The sequence below is a fragment of the Capricornis sumatraensis genome, chromosome 15, assembly GCF_032405125.1.
Source record: "Capricornis sumatraensis isolate serow.1 chromosome 15, serow.2, whole genome shotgun sequence".
Classification (NCBI taxonomy): Eukaryota; Metazoa; Chordata; class Mammalia; order Artiodactyla; family Bovidae; genus Capricornis; species Capricornis sumatraensis.
In genome coordinates, this window is record NC_091083.1 from 80,728,847 (window position 1) to 80,746,546 (window position 17,700).

The following is a 17,700-nucleotide window of genomic DNA, read 5'->3' on the forward strand; positions in this document are numbered from 1 at the left end:
GTTCTTGTCATCTTCCAAAGAGGGCAGTAGAGTTGTTACAAGGAGGCGCCATACCCCATGGCTTGGCCGGCTTTGCTTCTGATGGACCCGTTAACAGCTCTCAAGGTTTTAAGGGAGCGTCCTCTGGAGTCTCTCTTCTTTCTGGGGGTTTTGCAGAGCCTTTCTGTTTCAGAGTTCATGCAGAAAACCTCCGCGGCAGGTAAGCTGAACAGCACCCCTCTTTGGACCCTGCCAGAAGTCTCTTCTCAGTGTGGGGGTGGTTCAGATGCTCTGATCCCGTGAGCTTCCGTGGGCTCCACCCCCCGGCAACACGCGGACGTCCGGGGAGATGTGGTTCTCAAGTTTGCACTTTTCCGGACCACTGGGAGCTTTTCCAGTCAATGCTTCTGTAGAGTAAATACAGTTCTGCCTTAAGAACTTAGGGGAGGTGGGTAAGGGGGAGCTTTCAAAGTGGTTCTTCTCTGACCTCGTCCCGACACTGAACTTGGGACTCGTGTTCCCGGGGAGGCTCTTGGGAGGGCTGGAGTCCACACTGTAGAGGACTTGCCCTTCATCATCTGTGTCCGCGTCAATGTACTGGTGGATACCTGCTTCGAAGTTGAATGCTATTGCTGTGTGTTTCTCGGGCGACCGGGGGGGTGTCCGAGCACTTGCCGTGGTGTAGATGGAGGACTCTGGACTCAGCACAGGCCTGTCCAAGAGGGTGGCACACTCCAGTCCCGCCACAGCTGCCGCAGCACCCCCCCGGTTCCTAAGAGGGTCATGGTACATCCCCAGAATGGGGACTAATGGACTGGGATCGCCCTCCATGAAGTTGACTTTAAGAGCTCGAAGCTTCAAGGGGTTGGTGGTCTTCATGGAACTCTTGGGGCTCTCGATGAAGAAAGTGGAGTGATGGCTGGCATCAGGGGTGGAGTTGGCCTCCACAAACCTACCACCAGTGGCACCCAGAGCTCCCCGCCAGCCAACCTCTGGGGCCATGCCACCTCCAGTTTTGCTGGGAAGCGATGCCAAAGGGCTGTGGGAGAATCTGGTGGCTTCAGGGAAGTCTGTGGCACAGCTAATGAAACTATCAATGCTTGACATGCTTCGCATGTCAATGACCCCTTCTGTACGAGTAGGCAGAGGGGCCACGGGGCTAGGGATGCTCTCCATTTCAAGTTCTTCCTTTGGTTTGCTCTGGGTGGCTGACTCCTTAGTACTGAGAATGGGTTGAGATTGGGTCTTGGCCATCTTGTTGTACATGTCTTCCAACTGCTGGACGTTCAGGTGCTGAGGACTAGAAGATGATCTGGCTTTCTCAGGGGATCCCTGCTCCTTGGTTTCAAAGGATTTGCTTGAGCTGGTTTCAGACAGTGTCCTCTTGGTCCATTTCCATTTGCTGGGAGACAAGTGATTATCTTGCACTTTGTCTTTCTGAGCCACATTCTCTCCATTTTTCTCAACCACAATGTCCATCATCTCGATGCTCCGGGGGAATGCATCCTTCATATTCATGGATACGATGCTGCCATTCCTCTTGGCTCTCTCCAGAGCCTCTCTCCGCTTGATGGCTTTCTCCTGCCTCTTTTGCTCTTTGTAAAACTCAGAGAAGTTATTGACAATGATGGGGATGGGAAGAGCAATCACCAGGACCCCTGCGATGCAGCAGAGACCCCCCACAATTTTCCCCAGGAGAGTCTTGGGGTAGATGTCTCCATACCCAACGGTCGTCATGGTGATGGTGGCCCACCAGAAAGAGGCCGGGATGCTTTTGAACTTGGTGTCATCCTCATCCTTCTCGGCAAAGAAGACAAGACTGGAGAAGATCATGATGCCCATGGCGAGGAAGAGGATGAGCAAGCCCAGCTCATTGTAGCTCCTCCGCAGGGTGAAGCCCAAGGACTGGAGGCCAGTGGAGTGACGTGCCAACTTAAGGATGCGGAGAATACGCATGATCCGAAAGATCTGGACCACGCGGCGGACGTTCTGGAACTGCAGCACGCTCTTGTTGGATTCAGTGAGGAAGATGGTGACGTAATATGGCAGAATGGCCAGTAAGTCAATGGCGTTGAGCGGGCCCTTGAAGAACTTCCACTTTTTTGGGGAGGAGAGGAACCTCAATAGGTACTCCATGGTGAACCATGCGATGCACACGGCCTCCACGTGGGCCAGCTGGGGGTTGTCTGTGGTCTGGCCGAACTCGTCAAGGCTCTGCAGCTCGGGCAGGGTGTTGAGAGACAGGGCAATGGTGGAGAGGACGATGAACATGATGGAAATTATGGCAAGGATCTGTGAGGAGAAGAGAGTGGGATTTAGTTAACAACCAGCAATGGGATGGTCATCCTAATACTCTGGCTCTGCAGGACATTCCTGAACTCTCAAGAGCATTTTCATATCTCGTGAATTAGCTAATGGCTGGATGTTTGAGATAAAAATATTTATTCAAATCCATTTATCACATAGACTTGGAAGTGAAGTGAAGTGAAGTCACTCAGTTGTGTCCGACTCTTTGCGACCCCATGGACTGTAGCCCACCAGGCTCCTCCATCCATGGGATTCTCCAGCCAAGAATACTGGAGTGGGTTGCCATTTCCTTCTCCAGGGAATCTTCCCGACCCAGGGATCAAACCCAGGTCTCCCGCATTGCAGGCAGATGCTTTAACCTCTGAGCCACCAGGGAAGCCCTAGACTTGGAAACTGATGTCCAGATAATTGAAATGGTTTAAAGCTAATCATCAAGCCCAAGGGTCAATCAAATTTGTCTATAAAGGGCAAGATAGTAAATATTTAAAACCTTGAAGCCCATGAATTCTTGGTTACCACCACTTAACTCTGCAGCTGTAGCACGAAAATTAATGAACATAGCTGTTTCAATAAAACTTTATTTATAAAAACTGGCAGTGGATTGAATTTAACCTGCAAGTTATAACTTGTTGTCTTGTGATCTATACCAGTGGTTCATAATATTATGGAGTGGGGTACCGCTTTCCTGACATGATACTAATGATAATAAGTTACCCTTTATTGAGTGTTCATTGTATGCTAGGCAGTGTGCTAATCACTTTCCATGAAGCTCCTAATTTCATTCCCTTTTTAAAAAAATATTTATTTAGTTGGCTGTTCCAGGCCTTTGTTGTGGCATGTAGGACCTAGTTCCCTGACCAGGGATCAAACCTGGATCCCCTGCTTTGGGACCACCAGGGAAGTCCCCTTATTCCACTCTTACAACAATCCCACTATCGTATTGTACCTCCAGAGAAGAGATGAGGAAACCTAGGCTTCCAAAGCTAGTCAGCTTCAGAGCCAGGATATTTACCTGGGTTTGTCTGCCCTCAGTACATGAGCTCTTAAGGTTATGTTAAAAATGAGATAAAAACTACAGACCTTTTTGCTAAACACTCAAGATTTTGCAGATGATTTTCAGGGAGGCATAGACATCCTGGTCTCATGTTAGTAATTCCAGAGTATGACTGAATTTTTGAGGCTAAGGATCACAGTTTAACTACTTTTGAGTTCCTGGAATCAAGAAGAGGATCTGGGGGCTTCCCTGGTGGCTCAGTGGTAGAGAGTCTGCCTGCTGGTAGTGAGGACGTGGGTTTGATCCTTGGTCCTGGAGGATCCCACATGATGCAGAGAAGCTGGGCTGGAGCGCTCTGGAGTCCAGGAACCCCAACTGATGAGCCCGCTCGCTGCAACTGTTGGGGCTCGAGAGCTCTGGAGCCCATGCTCTGCAATAAGAGAAGCCTCTGCAATGAGAAGCCAGCATACCACAACTAGAGAGCAGGCTCTGCCCTCTGCAACCAGAGAAGAGTCTGCACAACAACCAAGACCCAGCACAGCCAAAAATAAAAGGAATAAATAAATTTAAAAAAAAGAAAAAAAAAGAGAAAAGGGTCTACTCTAGATCTTTGGGCTCACTGGATGTTTATCGAAATTAATAGAACCTAGGCTAGACTACCTCTTAGGCAGAAATGCAAGCAGATGTAATACATTGCTCTAGGGTCATTTTTTTTTTTTCTTCAAAAATACAAATCCAATCACATCACTCTCCTGCTTAATACATTTCCAGGCCTCTTCAGGAGAAAATTGAAACTTCTAAACTTATCTATCAGCCCTCCTCACTTCTCCCCAAAACTGTCCTCTTCTCATAGGCTTGCCCCTCTCTTTCTTCTGCCTCTGCTGAAGAGCTGGGGGTGGGGGTGAGGGCTCCAAGCCTGTATTAGTCAATCCTGACTACCGCTGAACGACTCAGGGGTGGACAGAAAATCCAGGCTGGGCCGAACCAGTCCACCATGGGAGATTTGAGTTCAGGGATCCAGGGGAAGGTAGGTTACGGGGATGGTGAGCCTCTGAATTAAATGGTCGAGTACCACCTAGGCCTGAACCAGCTTCATGATAAGCCCAAGCCTCAAGCAACTTATTCCCAAGTTGTAGGGGATCAGAAAAGACATTTAAAAAAAAATCAGAGAAAGCTGAACCTTTGAGAGAAGCCAGGGGTTAAAGGGAAGAGGCAGAGAAAAAGGGGCAGAGAGGACACAGAGGATTTGAAAAAGGGTGGAGAGGGCTGCAGTTAAGAGCTTGGGCTCTGCTGTCAGGCTGTTTCGGGTTCACGTCTCAGAGCTTCCACTTTCTTACCTTGAGCCAGGCATGTAACCTCTCTAAGCCTCAGTTTCTTCATCTGCAAAATGGGATGATAATAACAGTATCTACCTCAGAGAGCTGCTGTGAAACTATATGGGTTAGCACACACAGAGCACTCAGGACAGCTTCCAGCAGCACCTAGTGAATGTCTAATAAATGCCAGCTGTCATTACAGGGGAAATAGCTCAGCACACACCACCCTGTCAGCCCAGACCACCCGGCATCTGAGCCACTGGCTAGGCTTCGCTTCTCACCGTTGACCTGAAACCGCCTGCCGTATCCTGAAAGGAAACACCAGTGCTGTTTGGGTGAGCATGAGTGGGTTCAGTCCCCTGCAATGACTCTGCCATCAGGACGCGTGGTTGGCAAGTCCCTCTAGGTTGAACTCTGACTCCTCTCTTTGGTCTCTCCTACCACAGGTACCACACTATTGTTGGTCAGTTCTGCAGGTTTGTGCCTCTTCCTCTCTGTCCAGTGAATTCCAATCCATCTTTTAAAATCCAGCCTACATGGCCTCTCCCTGCAGGGTTTGTCCCTAGAGGGGCCAACCACTCCATCCACGGGGCCCCCTCATCATTTTGCCAAGCCTTGGGGGCACTTAGCACACACAGCCTGTGACAGGTGTGTGTGTGTGTGTGTGTGTGCACACCACCGCCCAGAACCTGTGAGCTTTGGAGGGGACAGGGATGGGTTCTGAGATTCATTTCTACACCCCCAGTGCCTAGGACAGCTGGTTCCCATGGTGTATCTTGGCTGGGGCTCAAGTTCTCGGAGCACCCATGGAAAGGTCAGGATCAGAGTCAGTTTTCAATTTGGTCTACTGTTTGTTAACCATCTTCGATGACTGAGGCGTGTTGAAAGGCGCTGGGGGTACCGCAGGTAGCAGGAGGGCTCTAGCGTCTTTCCAGGCCAGCTCAGAAGATGAAAGGGAGTGTCGTGCCACGCAGAACTTCCACAGCCTGTTATTCCACCACCTTCTTGTTTTGGGTTTTTGGGTTTTTTTGCTTTAGCTGCCTGGAGGAGGCCATGGCAACCCACTCCAGTATTCTTGCCTGGAGAATCTCATGGACAGAGGAGCCTGGCCGGCTACAGCCCATAGGGTTGCACAAAGCTGGACACGACTGAAGTGACTTAGCACGCATGCATAGCTGTCTGACATGTTCCATATCGTAAAAAGAAAACTTTTGTGTTTTAATTTCTTGATTAGCACTCACTGAAAAAGTAAAATTATACATGCATAATTGAATCACTTTGCTGTACACTGGAATGACATTGTAAATCAGCTGTATTTCAATAAAAATAAATTTTAAAAAAGTAAAATTCTATAGTAACCTTCTAAAGTGACATATCTGACACATACAAAAGTAGACCTAATTTACGTACTTTTATGAACCATATTCGAACCACACCCAAAAAACAGGGCAAGGAGCAGTATCACTGACACTTCCGGTGTGTCCTTCTCCAAGCCTGAGATAATCAGAACTTTTATCCAAGTCCCTTTTCTGTATAGTTTTTAATACAAATGTATGTATCCCTAAACAAATCATTACTTTTTCATTACTTTTTTATTGGCGTCTAGCTGCTTTACAATGTTGGGTTAGTTTTTACTGTACTTCAAAATGAGTCAGTCACACACATACACATACTCCCTCCGTTTTGGACTTCCTTCCCATTCAGTCACCACAGAGCATTAAATAGAGCTCTCTGTGCTATCTGCTTGCTCGCTTAGTCGCTCCGTTGTGTCTGACTTGTTGCAGCGCTTTGAACCAGGCTCCGGTCCATGGTGTTTTTCAGGCAAGAATACTGGTGTGGGACCCAGGGATCGAACCCATATCTCTTACATCTCCTGCACTGGCAGGCAGGTTCTTTACCACTAGTGCTACCTGGGAAGCCACCACCAGCTGTACTACACTGTCCTTAAGAATAAAACACCACAAACACTACTTACTTGGTTTTATTTTAGCCTTGTCCTAAGAAATAATCTTTGCAAAACTGCTGATTTTGCATAGCTAAGGATATACGTATTAAATATTAATTAAAATATATAGGTGATCATTGGAATAAGCATGTGGAACTCTTGCATTGAGGTTAGCAATGTGGACCTGGGGGAAGTCCTTGGCAGTCCCCTGGTTAGGTGTCCTCAGGCCCGGGGCTTGGGTTCAATCCCTGGTCGGGGAACTGAGATTCTGCAAGCCAGGCAGTGTGGTCAAAAAAAAAAAAACACAAAAAATAGGTGGGCCCTGGAGTTGGAATTCAGCTCTGCCATTTTTTGGTCAAGAGGTCTTGGACAGTGCAACTTTTCTTGCTTCAGTTTCCTTCTTTGTAAAATGAGGGTCTTCCAGTGGTTCTTAAGTAGGTATGCCCCAGCCCCATCCTGGGAGACATTTGGCAAATTCTGCAGAAATTTTTGGTTGTCACGACTTGGAGGAGGAGTGTTACTGGCAGCTGGTGGGTGGAAACAAGGATGCTGTTAAATATACTATAATGCACGGAACAGCCCCCGCCACAGAGAACGATCAGGTCCCAGATGTTAACAGTCCCAAGGTTGAGAAACTCTGGGATATACAGCAGTCAGCTTCTCAGAAGCCAGAGAAGGAGGGAAAAGACTTGTTAACCCAGAGCTGGGCATAGAGGGTCCGACCTTCCAGGGTGGCCTGCCGGGGACCTTGGGCTGAGTAATCCCTCCACGGGGAGGCACTGCTGTCTCTGACTTCTGGCCCCAAGGGCCGAGGGCGGCTGCAGGGGACGGAGCAGATTCCTGGAGAGTCTGCCACTTTAAGAACTGGGAGGTCTGGTTTCCCCCAGAGGCTGGCAAGGGAAGCCTGCTCCAGTTTCTAACCCCCAGACAACTCCAGGGGAGGCCCACATAATTGATGTCGGCTGACAGTTGCATGAATAATGCACCCACCTATTGTACAGTCCTTGGCGCTGTTATTCCAGGGCGGCTCCCCCTACTTTGTACCTAAGAATGTGCTCTTCCCTCCCCTCCTCTCAGCCTGAGATGCTTAGGGCAGAGGCTCACCCCATCCTGGAGAGGGGCTGAGGCTTGGGTTGGGAGGGTCAGAGCGTGCCCCGCCTCCTGCCTTGGTGCACGCATGCATCAAGTATCCTGAGTGCTAACACAGTGAGACCCACTCTCCTCAGCTTGCCCACAAGACTGCTTTCTCTTCCAGACCTGCTGAAACCCTTAGGGTCAGGGTTAGACTTCCTGACTGGGGAGCTTTTCAATGTAAGTTGAACCCTCTGCGCCTCGGTTTCCTCATCTGTAAGAATGGGAGGGTGGCCACTGCAAGGTGGCAAAGAGAATTCAATGAATTCATTAGGCCTTTGGGTCAACTTTTATTGCTTTTATCATTTCACAGCATCTTCTTTATAAGCTGGTTGAACTTGGCTTCGAGCACTAGTGTTATTCCCCACTGGCTGTGTGGCCTTGGACAAGTCACTCCCCCTCTCTGAGACTCCATTTCTTTATCTCTAAAGTGGAGAAGAAAGTAATTAACCACCTACCGCAAGCTCTGGTAATTGGCGATGGACAGGGAAGCCTGGAGAGTTGCAGTCTATGGGGTCGCATAGTCAGACATGACTGAGCAACTAAACTGAACTGAACCACGAAACAGTCACTTAATATATGTTTTATGTTATTAAATTATTATTTGGGTAATTTATTGTCCCCCCCTTCCCCCAGCCTCTGGACTGGGGGCTTCTGGAAGTCCAGGACTAGGTATGTGGACCCCAGTGCCTGGCTAAGGCAGCAAGCATCCTCTAAACAGTCTTAAACCCAGATGAACAGCGTTTTTTTTTTGTTGTTGTTGTTGTTATTGTTGTTTGTTTTTATTTTTTTAAGCTGTTTTTGTTTCCCTCAGTTCTCAGTCATTCTTTTTGCTTTTAATTTTTTTCAAGCTGTGTGATTCTGTTTTATTTTTTGGCTGTACTGAATGACATGTAGGATCTTAGTTCCCTGACCAGGGATCAAACCTGTGTCCCCTGCATTGGAAGCATGGATTCTAAACCACTGGACCAGCAGGAAAGTTCCCCAATGGACAGTGCTGATCTGATCTCTGGGATGGGCCCCAGGGACTGGGGAGCAGCTTGTGCCCAGTCCTTCTGACCCCAGCTCAAACTCCTGACCAGGCCTCTGCATCTCCAGCCTTGCTTTCCTGGGATCTGAGCCCAATCAGGTTTGGGCAGGACTCCAGGAACCCAGGGAGCAGGGAGGCAGGAACCAGGACCAGAATTTGCAGACTGTCCCCAAATTCCCTCTCTGCGAAGAGATTCTGAATCCTGCAGCCCACCTGTCTCCACCAAATGTGGCAGGGAGCTTTGGTCCTCTGAGAGAAGAGATTAGCAGGTCAGAGCGCCCAGGGAGGGACTCAGAGGTGTTGGACCCAGGCCTCTGGCATCCTAAAAAGAATTTCTTTTTGCCTCTGGTGGTTGACCATGGGATGACTACCTTTGGCTCCAGCAATAAACAGGCTGTTTATTGTTTGCTTTGAACACTCCCCTGGTCTTCCATGAATATGGACAAAGCACAGAATGTCTGTGCAAAAAAGGGCCCAGGCTCCTCTCTGGGAAGATGAGGGGACTCAAGCAGAGGGGAGGGGACTAGCTGATGGTCACACAGCTCATTGGGGTCAAGTCTGTACAGTGACACTAGAAACTCTGAAGGGCTGAGGGCTGTACCGAGTGTTCAGGTCCTGCAAACTGTTTTCATATACCTCCACCTTCACGGGAGCATTATTTGTAAGAGCCAAAAAAGGAAATCAATCAAAATGTCCATCAGCTGATGGAGAAACAAACTGTGATCTATCTATACAATGGAATACTGATACATGATAAAATATGGATAAGTCTTGAGAACATTATGCTGAGTAGAAGTCAGACACAAAAGGCCACATAGTGTATGATTCCATGTATATGAATTGCCCAGAAAAAGTGCATCTATAGAGACAGAAGGCAGGTTAGCTGTTGCTGGGGTAGGGACAAGGGGTAACAGTCAATGGGCATGAAGGATCTCATTGGGATGATGAACACATTCTAAAATTGATTGAGGATGATGGTTGTACAACTTGGCAAATTTACTGAAAAGTCATTGAATTGCTTACTGGAAAAGGGTGAATTCTGTGCTATGTAAAATAAGCCTCAAATAAGTTAAATAAAAGGCTGCTTTCCATAAAGACTGTCCCATTGCTTTTAATCCTCACAATCACATTGATGGGTTACAGGAGAGAAGCAGAAATCTGAGCGAGCCGCAGCCCTGCTGTCAACCCTGCAACAGCTCCCTGTTAAGTTCCTATCTCTGGCATTTATTAGGCATGTATTTACCAAGCACTTACTAAGTGCTATGCTCTTTGCTGGAGGTGCAGCGTGGATAAGAAAGACAATTTCCCTGGCCTTAAATAACTGGTAGGTAAAGGCAGGCCAAAAAACCCATAAACCAATAAAGGAGCAAAATGATGTCAGATAGTATTATGCGCTACATGTTATTGAGAAAAACTAACCAAGAAGCAGAGAAGCACCAGTGGCGTCCACATGAGGTTGGGTGGTCAGGGCAGGCCTTTCATGGGAGATGTCCTGGTTCTGAGACTTGAAGGTGAGGAGTGTGTCATTCAAAAATCTGAACATTCCAGGTAGGAGCACAGCATGTGCAAAGGCCCTGGGGTGGGAATGAGCTTGGCATACCAAGCAACAGAAAGAAGCGTGGGTGGGGCTGCATGAGCTAGGTGGAGGGTGGGAGCAGATGAGGTCAGAGAGGCAGGAGGTGCAACAAGGAGATCTGGATTTTGTCTTAAGACCACCTTCCTTCTCTCTCCAGACCATTTTCTCCATTTCCCATTGCATATTCCATAATGAATCCCAGCAAAACCTCGTACAATTCTCAAGTCTCGAGCCGCTCTGCCATGGTTGCTCACACCTCCAGATACTTGCCTCTGCCTGGAGTACCCTTTCTCTCCCCACCTCTTTTTTAAAAAATATTTAATTAGTTACATTTATTTATTTACTTGGCTGCTTCATGTCTTAGTTATGTCACGAGGGTTTAGTTGCTCTGAGGCATATGGGATCTTAGTTCCCCGACTAGGCATCGAACCTGTATCCACTGCATTGGAAGATGAATTCTTAACCACTGGACCAACAGGGAAGTCCCTCTCCTCCACTTCTCCTGGCTGATTCCTACTGCCCATTGAAACTCCAGTGAACCTTCTCTGACCCTGATGTGTAGGTTGAGAATATCCGCCCTCGGGACTCTCACAGCCCCTGAATTTCTCCTTTCACAGCATTGATCTTGCTGTGCTGGGATTTTCCCCTTTGTGTCCTGAAATAGAATGTCAGCTGCAGGAGGGCCCAGGCTTGTCTGGTACTGTTGTATTTACAGTTACTGAAATGGTGCCTGGCACAGAGCAGGTGCTCGCTAAATAGTTAAGGAAATGAACAAGCAAATGAATGAAAAGGAGATTCAGAGAATGAAGTGACTTTTCTAGGGCCACACAACTTGCAAAGATTAGATCTGGGACTCCCAGCTCAGGTCTGTGTTTCTCCCCAAGACATTTTCAAGGACGTAGGAGGTAGCAGTTTCCGGACCATCGAGCCTTGCTCTCCTATTATGGTGTTTCCGCTTCCCCAGCTTTAAAAGGGGATTTACAGATGGGGAGTTTTAATCAGAAGGGTCACTGGCGCAGATCCGATTAAGGGGATTGGGAGCAGGCTGATGGTTTTGACTGTCTTCTCTAGAGGTAGGGGCCTCTGGTGGGGGTCTGGTGAGCAAATGGAGTCAGGAGCCTGCAGGAGGCGCTCATGGGCACAAGAGACAGGAATGTGGGGATGGCAGAGGATGAGAGCCTGAGGCTGAGCCAGGCAACAGAGGGCTTCACCGTGAGCAGGCAACCAAGTCACAAAGGTGTAAGCAGGGTGCAGTGGCATTGCTGGGGGGTGTCCCAGGCATCATAAGCCAGAGGCCTTGGGGCTGATAAATTTGTTTTTACTTATTTGCCCAAGTGTCCAATTTCGGAGGCTTCACATAAAACTCTAGATGTTCAGATTGCCCTTGAAACATCGGATGCTGAGCCTCCACACTCAGCCTGCCTTCCCTATGGCAGCCACTTGCTGGTGCTAAGGAGCAAGTGCCCCTTTAGACAGGGCATGTGCTCCCCAGGGTCCACAGGCCCCTTTACCCATTTCATTATTTTGTCAGGTCTCTGCTAGGTGTTGGGTTTGCCATCCTGGTCTCACTGAAGACAGTGACATTTAACTGACCTCCTACCATATACAAAGAACTTTCCAGACAAGACCTGCATCTAATTGCACAAACCAGGGACTTAGGGGTCACATTGGCCACATCCAACTCTATCCTTTGCCTCCATATCCAAACCATCATCAAGTGTTCATTCGGGCTCACAAACATCTTAGATCTGTTCCATTCTCCCCACCTGCTAAGCCATGACCTTGTCCCAAGTCAGCATCACCTCCCATTGGACCGCTGCAAACAGACCTCTTTCTGGTGTCCCCAAAGCCACTCTGGCCCACTGTGGCAAAGACCACTAGATAGCCTCAATAGCTATCCTTCCCTTCATTCACTGTAAGAGTTTTAGCGGGACAAAAGGCTACCCAGAATGAAGACTACATTTCCCAGCTTCCCGTGTAGTTAGATATGGCCATGTGACTAAGCTTGTCCTGTGGAATGTGAGCAAAAATGATGCTTGCCCTCTCTCCTCCTCCTTCTTGCTGGAGGGGAGGCAGATGTGATGGGCAGAGCTGGAGCAGCTATCTTGGATCTGAGATGGAAGCTAATTCCAGCCATAGAATGGCCCTTTACTGGAAAAGTTTGCTAACTCCTGCTAACATCTATCTTGTTGAAGCCACTGTGCTTTTGGGTCTCATAGTTACAGTCGCTTAGCCTGTACCCTGCCTAACTCTCCAGCCACAGCTTCTTCCAAATTCCCTCTTGGTTTCTCATCTCAGACACATTACCCTTTGGTCTCTCGTAGTCTCCGTGATCCTTCTTACTATGAGGACTTTGCCCTCGCTGCTCCTTCTGCCTGGAATGTTTTTCCCTCCTCTCTGCCTGGTTAACTCCACATCCTCTTTCTTAGCTCAGGCACCACCTCCTCAGGGAAGCCATCCCAGACCAGGTCAAATCCCTCATCACCGGCTCTTATAGTACCACGTCCTTCTCCTCATGATGCTGTCCAAGTGGCAATCTTACAATAACGTTCTCCTCTGTAGTATGTAAGCAACCGGAGGACAGGAATTGCGTCTGATTTTTCTCAAACTTGAATCTTCAGAGTACACCGTAGGTGCTCAATACATTATGAAATAAAGGATGTCATTTTCACCCCCCAAACAACCTGCAGGATGTGCTGTGACCCCTCTCTCCATTTTATAGTTGGGAAAACTGAGGCTTAGCAAGACAATATCCAAAGCGACAGGAAAGGGGCACAGGCAGGTTAAACATTTACTAGACTTTGAAGCATCCCCCCTTTTCTTTAGAAACCAAGGACCACTCCTACCATCTTATGCTACCATCCTGCAGTCTGGGTTATGTTTTTAAATATATGCCCTCACTTAAACCATCTCCCCTAGATGACCTCTCTCTTCCCAACAGGCTCTGGGTTGAGTCTTCCTAACATGTCATCTAAGTTCCCATGAGCTTTGCCAAAGCAGGAATTCTAGAAGCTGGTGATGTTATAACATCCTGCCCATCTGAGGACAATGCCTCAGATGGGGGAGGCAACTTGACTCTGATCCTGGTAGAAGGAGGAGGTGATGGGTAAAAATGTGGGGCAGTGTCCTTCCTGCCTGAGTGATTGCCAAGTCCTGATGTCTGCTGAGGGAGGAGGAGCTGAAGAAGGGACTGTCAGTCTTAACAGTGATGAATGGCATCAGTCCATCTCTGCTGCAGAGAGCAGTGTTTGGAATAAAAGAAAAGGCGCGTATGAGATGTTAAACCAGGACAGCGTCCACAGGCTCTGCTGAGCCCCAAACCTGTCCCCTTGCCCACTGAGTCTGGCAGGATTAGGGTGGGAAGGATCGTGTCTGAGAGCTTGGCCGAGGTGGCTGGGTTGCTAGAAAACGCTAAATATGTCAGTCTGGAAGCTGAGATTTTGGGTACTACTCTGGCTAATGTCAGAATGATGGTCCATAGTGGTCATTCTTGACAATAGCCAGGTTTGCTGGTTAACGGCCAATGTATTTTTTCTTTTACTCTTTTTTTTTTTTGGCTGTGCTGCATGGCTTGTGGCATCTCAGCTTCCCAACCAGGAACTGAATCTGGACCCTGGGCAGCGAAAGCATGGAGTCTTAACCACTAGACTGCCAGGGAGTTCCTCTAATACACATTTAGAAAGAGGCATTTGGGCGGCTTGTCAATAGCTCCTTTTCATGTAGCGTTTGTCTTTCTAGAGATTCATATTGAAGTAAAATGGATGTGTGGATGGTCAAGAGGCCTACTTTAATTCTGGCTGGGCTTTCTTAGGGCTTCCCAGGTGGCGCTGGTGCTAAAGAACCCGCCTGCCAATGGAGCACACTTAAGAGACGCGGGTTCAATCCCTGGGTCGGGAAGATCCCCTGGAGAAGGGAATGGCAACCCTCTCCAGTATTCTTGCCTGGAGAATCCCGTGGACAGAGGAGCCTGGCGGGCTACGGTCCCTGGGGTTGCAAAGAGTCGGACAGGACTGAAGCGACTTAGCACAGGCATTCTCAAGGGAAGCGTCTTCACATTTCTGATCTTTCTCACACAATATCCACTGAGGATCTGTTGCTGCAGAAACAGAGGTCTCTTGTGGAGAGGATGGGGCTACTGGGTTCTCAAGTCACCACTCAGAAGAGAGCTGTGTGGGATTGTTACTGGTTCCTTGGTGGAAATGGCACGAGTCAGGAATAAACTTTGACGGAGAGTCATGAGACTGTGTGTGTGTGTGTGTGTGTGTGTGTGTGTGTGCTGCAGCATAACCTCAGGTACCCGAGTCCGCCTGGTGGAGCTGGAGTGCAGATTCTTGACTCTGTGACCTGTGTGCTCAGTCGCTCCAGTCGCGTCCGACTCTGGAGACCCCATGGACTGCAGCCCGCCAGGCTCCTCTGTCCATGGGATTCTCCAGGCCAGAATACTGGAGTGGGTTGCCCTGCCCTCCTCCAGGGGGTCTTCCCCACCCAGGGACTGAATCCTCTTCTCTTACGTCTACCTGCATTGGCAGACGGGTTCTTTACCACTAGCACCACGTGGGAAGTCCTCTCTATACTCTGGTGTTAACCAAACTATTCCTTGAAGACAAAGATAAGAGTGAAAATGAAAGTAGCTCAGTCGTGTCTGGCTCTTTGCAACCCCATGGACTATATGGTCCATGGGATTCTCCAGGCAAGAATACTGGAGTGGGTAGGCTTTCCCTTCTCCAGGGGATCTTCCCAACCCAGAGATCGAACCCAGGTCTCCCACATTGCAGGTGGATTCTTTACCAGCTGAGCCACCAGGGAAGACCACAGACAAAGATGAATGGCTTACAAAGATCTTTGCAAAGAAACAACCACTTGGAGATAGTATTAATAATGCAAGCCCAGGTGAACAGCAAGACAAACGCTAAACTGATGCTTCTCCTCCAGCTGTGAGTCTTTTAATAGTACTGTGAGGTTAAAAACAATGACGATCTTGGCAGATCGTCATTGTCGGGGAGACTCTGTAATATGGATTTTCATTCACTTTCTTTGACAGTGATCCTGGCTTCATTCATTCGTCACATATAAGCAGAAAGTGGGATAAGTGAATTTAAAAACAATGAATGAATGAACTAGGTCCCGTGAGATGGAGGTACTAGAATGTGCTGGTTAAGAACTAGACCTGCATTTTAATCCCAGCTTCTTGATTTTTCCAGCTGTGACGTCTTGGACAAGTTTCTTAACCTCTCGGAGCCTCTCAATTTCTTCATCTCTGCAACGGGGATAAGCAGTTCCTACTTCACTGAAGATTCACTGAGATAATGACTGGCACACAGTAAGGGTTCAGCGAACGTTAGTGGCTCATTAAAAAAAAAGAAACTGAGAGGAAGACTTCAGCTCAATATAAGAGTATTCTTTTTTCTTTTTTTGCCACCCCATGTACATGCAGGATCTTAGTTCTCCAACTCGGGACTGAACTTGGGGTCCCTGCAGTGGAAGCATAGAGTCTTAGCCACTGGACCACCAGGGAAATCCCAACATAAAACTATTCTAAGGTGGGACTGTTACAGTTAGCTATTGCTGTTGTTCATTGGAGGGAGGCCAAAGAGTTTGTATCCCTCACACAGCTGTGAAAATTTACACAAGGAACTTCACCTCTCTGAGGCTCAGTTTCCCCATCTGTAAAAAGGGAATAATAATATCAACATGGTGAGGTTTTTATTAAGATTGACCTCATTCATTTGTTCAATGATGCCAGGTACCATTTTAACCTCTAGGGATATAGCAGTGAACAAACCGGGCAAAAGTCCCAGCTTGTGCAGAGCTGTCATCTTGTAGAGGGAAGGGACATGCAGCGAACAGTAGCAAGCCAACAGGATCATTTTGGGTGCTGACAGTTGCTAGGAAAAAATGGATCAGGTTATCGGGAAAGAAGATGCCCATGAGATGAGCTTACTGCAGCTGCAGGGGTCAGGGAGGGCCTCTGTGGGGAGGTGACATTGGAGCGGAGACTTGAAGGATAAGGAGGAGCTGCCATGTGACCATCAGCAGGAAAAGCATTCCAGGCAGAGGGAACGGCGTGTGCAAAGGCCCTGACGTGGGAACGTGTTGGCCAGTGCGGTTGAAGCAGGGTGAGTGAAAGGGAGAGGGAGAGGAGACGAGGTGAGAGAGGTCATGAGGGCGGATGGGAAAGGATCTCCGGGCCTCACACACTAAGGGCAGGACAGATCGTGATTAGCATTTAGTATTAGTAGCAGGAATTTTACTCTGACTCGCTTCTTCCTGCCCCATCAAGGATCCGCTTTGGAAAGGAGTCCCTCAGATATTCAGCCAAGGATCCCGTCAGGTCAGTTTGGCTAGAATCCCCCCTTTTACAAAAAACATCTATTTTTATTTATCTTTTAATTTATTTGGCTGTGCTGTGTCTTAGTTACAGCCAAGGGATCTTTTTTTTTTTTTTTTAAGTTGCAGGTTGTGGGACCTAGTTCCCTGACCAGCGATTGAACTCAGTCCCCCTGCACCGGGAGTGTGGGGTCCTAGCCTCTGGATCTTGAGGGAAGTCCGCAGAGTCCCTCTTTTCTGCTGGTATTTCCTCTTAGTGATCTTCCGTCCACTGAGCCCACCCTGCTCGTTGGCTATAACTCCCACTGGCTCTGGCCATGCCCCGAGCTGACCCCCGCCTCTCTCCTTCCATAAAACCCCATCCATTACAGTGGTCCCCACGCTGGTCTCAGGGGTCCCAAATAAAGTAGGCCTCCCCGTCTTAACAAGTGTCATTGATTTTTTTCTTTGACGCCTTCCTTCTCTGGATCCCAGCAGCCTCTCATTTTCCTGTCTTAAAGGGGTCAGCGGACCCCTCGGCATGTTCTCATTTGCTGCCCCTGGGCCTGGAGCGCCCTTTCCCCCTCCCTCTCCCTCACACAGCTTTGCTTCCTGACTTCTTTCAGGACCCAGCAGAAATGTCACCTCCTCAAAAAAGCATTTTCAACTTTCCCCGGACTGAATTAAATGCCCTTCTGATGTGTGGCTCAACTCTTACTGTCCCTGTCATAGCAGCCTTTTTAAGGTAGAGGCTAGGCCTTGTCCTTCCCCTTCTTACAGCTGCCCCCCCAACACCACCCCCCAGTGGCTTCCTATTGCGTTCAAAATAAGGTCCTGTCTCTTGTGGGGCTTACAAGACCCTGCCTGATCTGATCCACGTGGGCCTCTCAGATTTCTTCTCCTCTGCTTTCTCTCACACGATCCCTCTCTCCTACCATACTGGCGTCCAGCTGCCCCTTAACATACCAGGATCATTCCTGCCTCAGGACCTTTGCACTTGCTATTTGCTCTCCCTCGAATGCCCTCGCTCCAGATTTCTCTGTGGCTGGCTCCTTCTTATTCCTCACATTTCTTCCTCAGAGAGGGTGCCGCTGACAACCTGATCCAGAGTAAACT

The 17,700-nt window shown here is 48.5% G+C and overlaps 1 protein-coding gene across 1 annotated transcript in view; it reads right to left on the reverse strand.

The window, feature by feature from the left end:
• Positions 1–261: 261 nt before the first annotated feature.
• Positions 262–17,700, reverse strand: part of KCNB1 (potassium voltage-gated channel subfamily B member 1) — a 106,015-nt gene continuing 88,576 nt past the window's right edge. The window contains exon 2 of the mRNA XM_068987757.1: positions 262–2,271. Within this exon, the coding sequence (XP_068843858.1) occupies positions 262–2,271 (2,010 nt within the window). The remainder of the gene's footprint in view (positions 2,272–17,700) is intronic.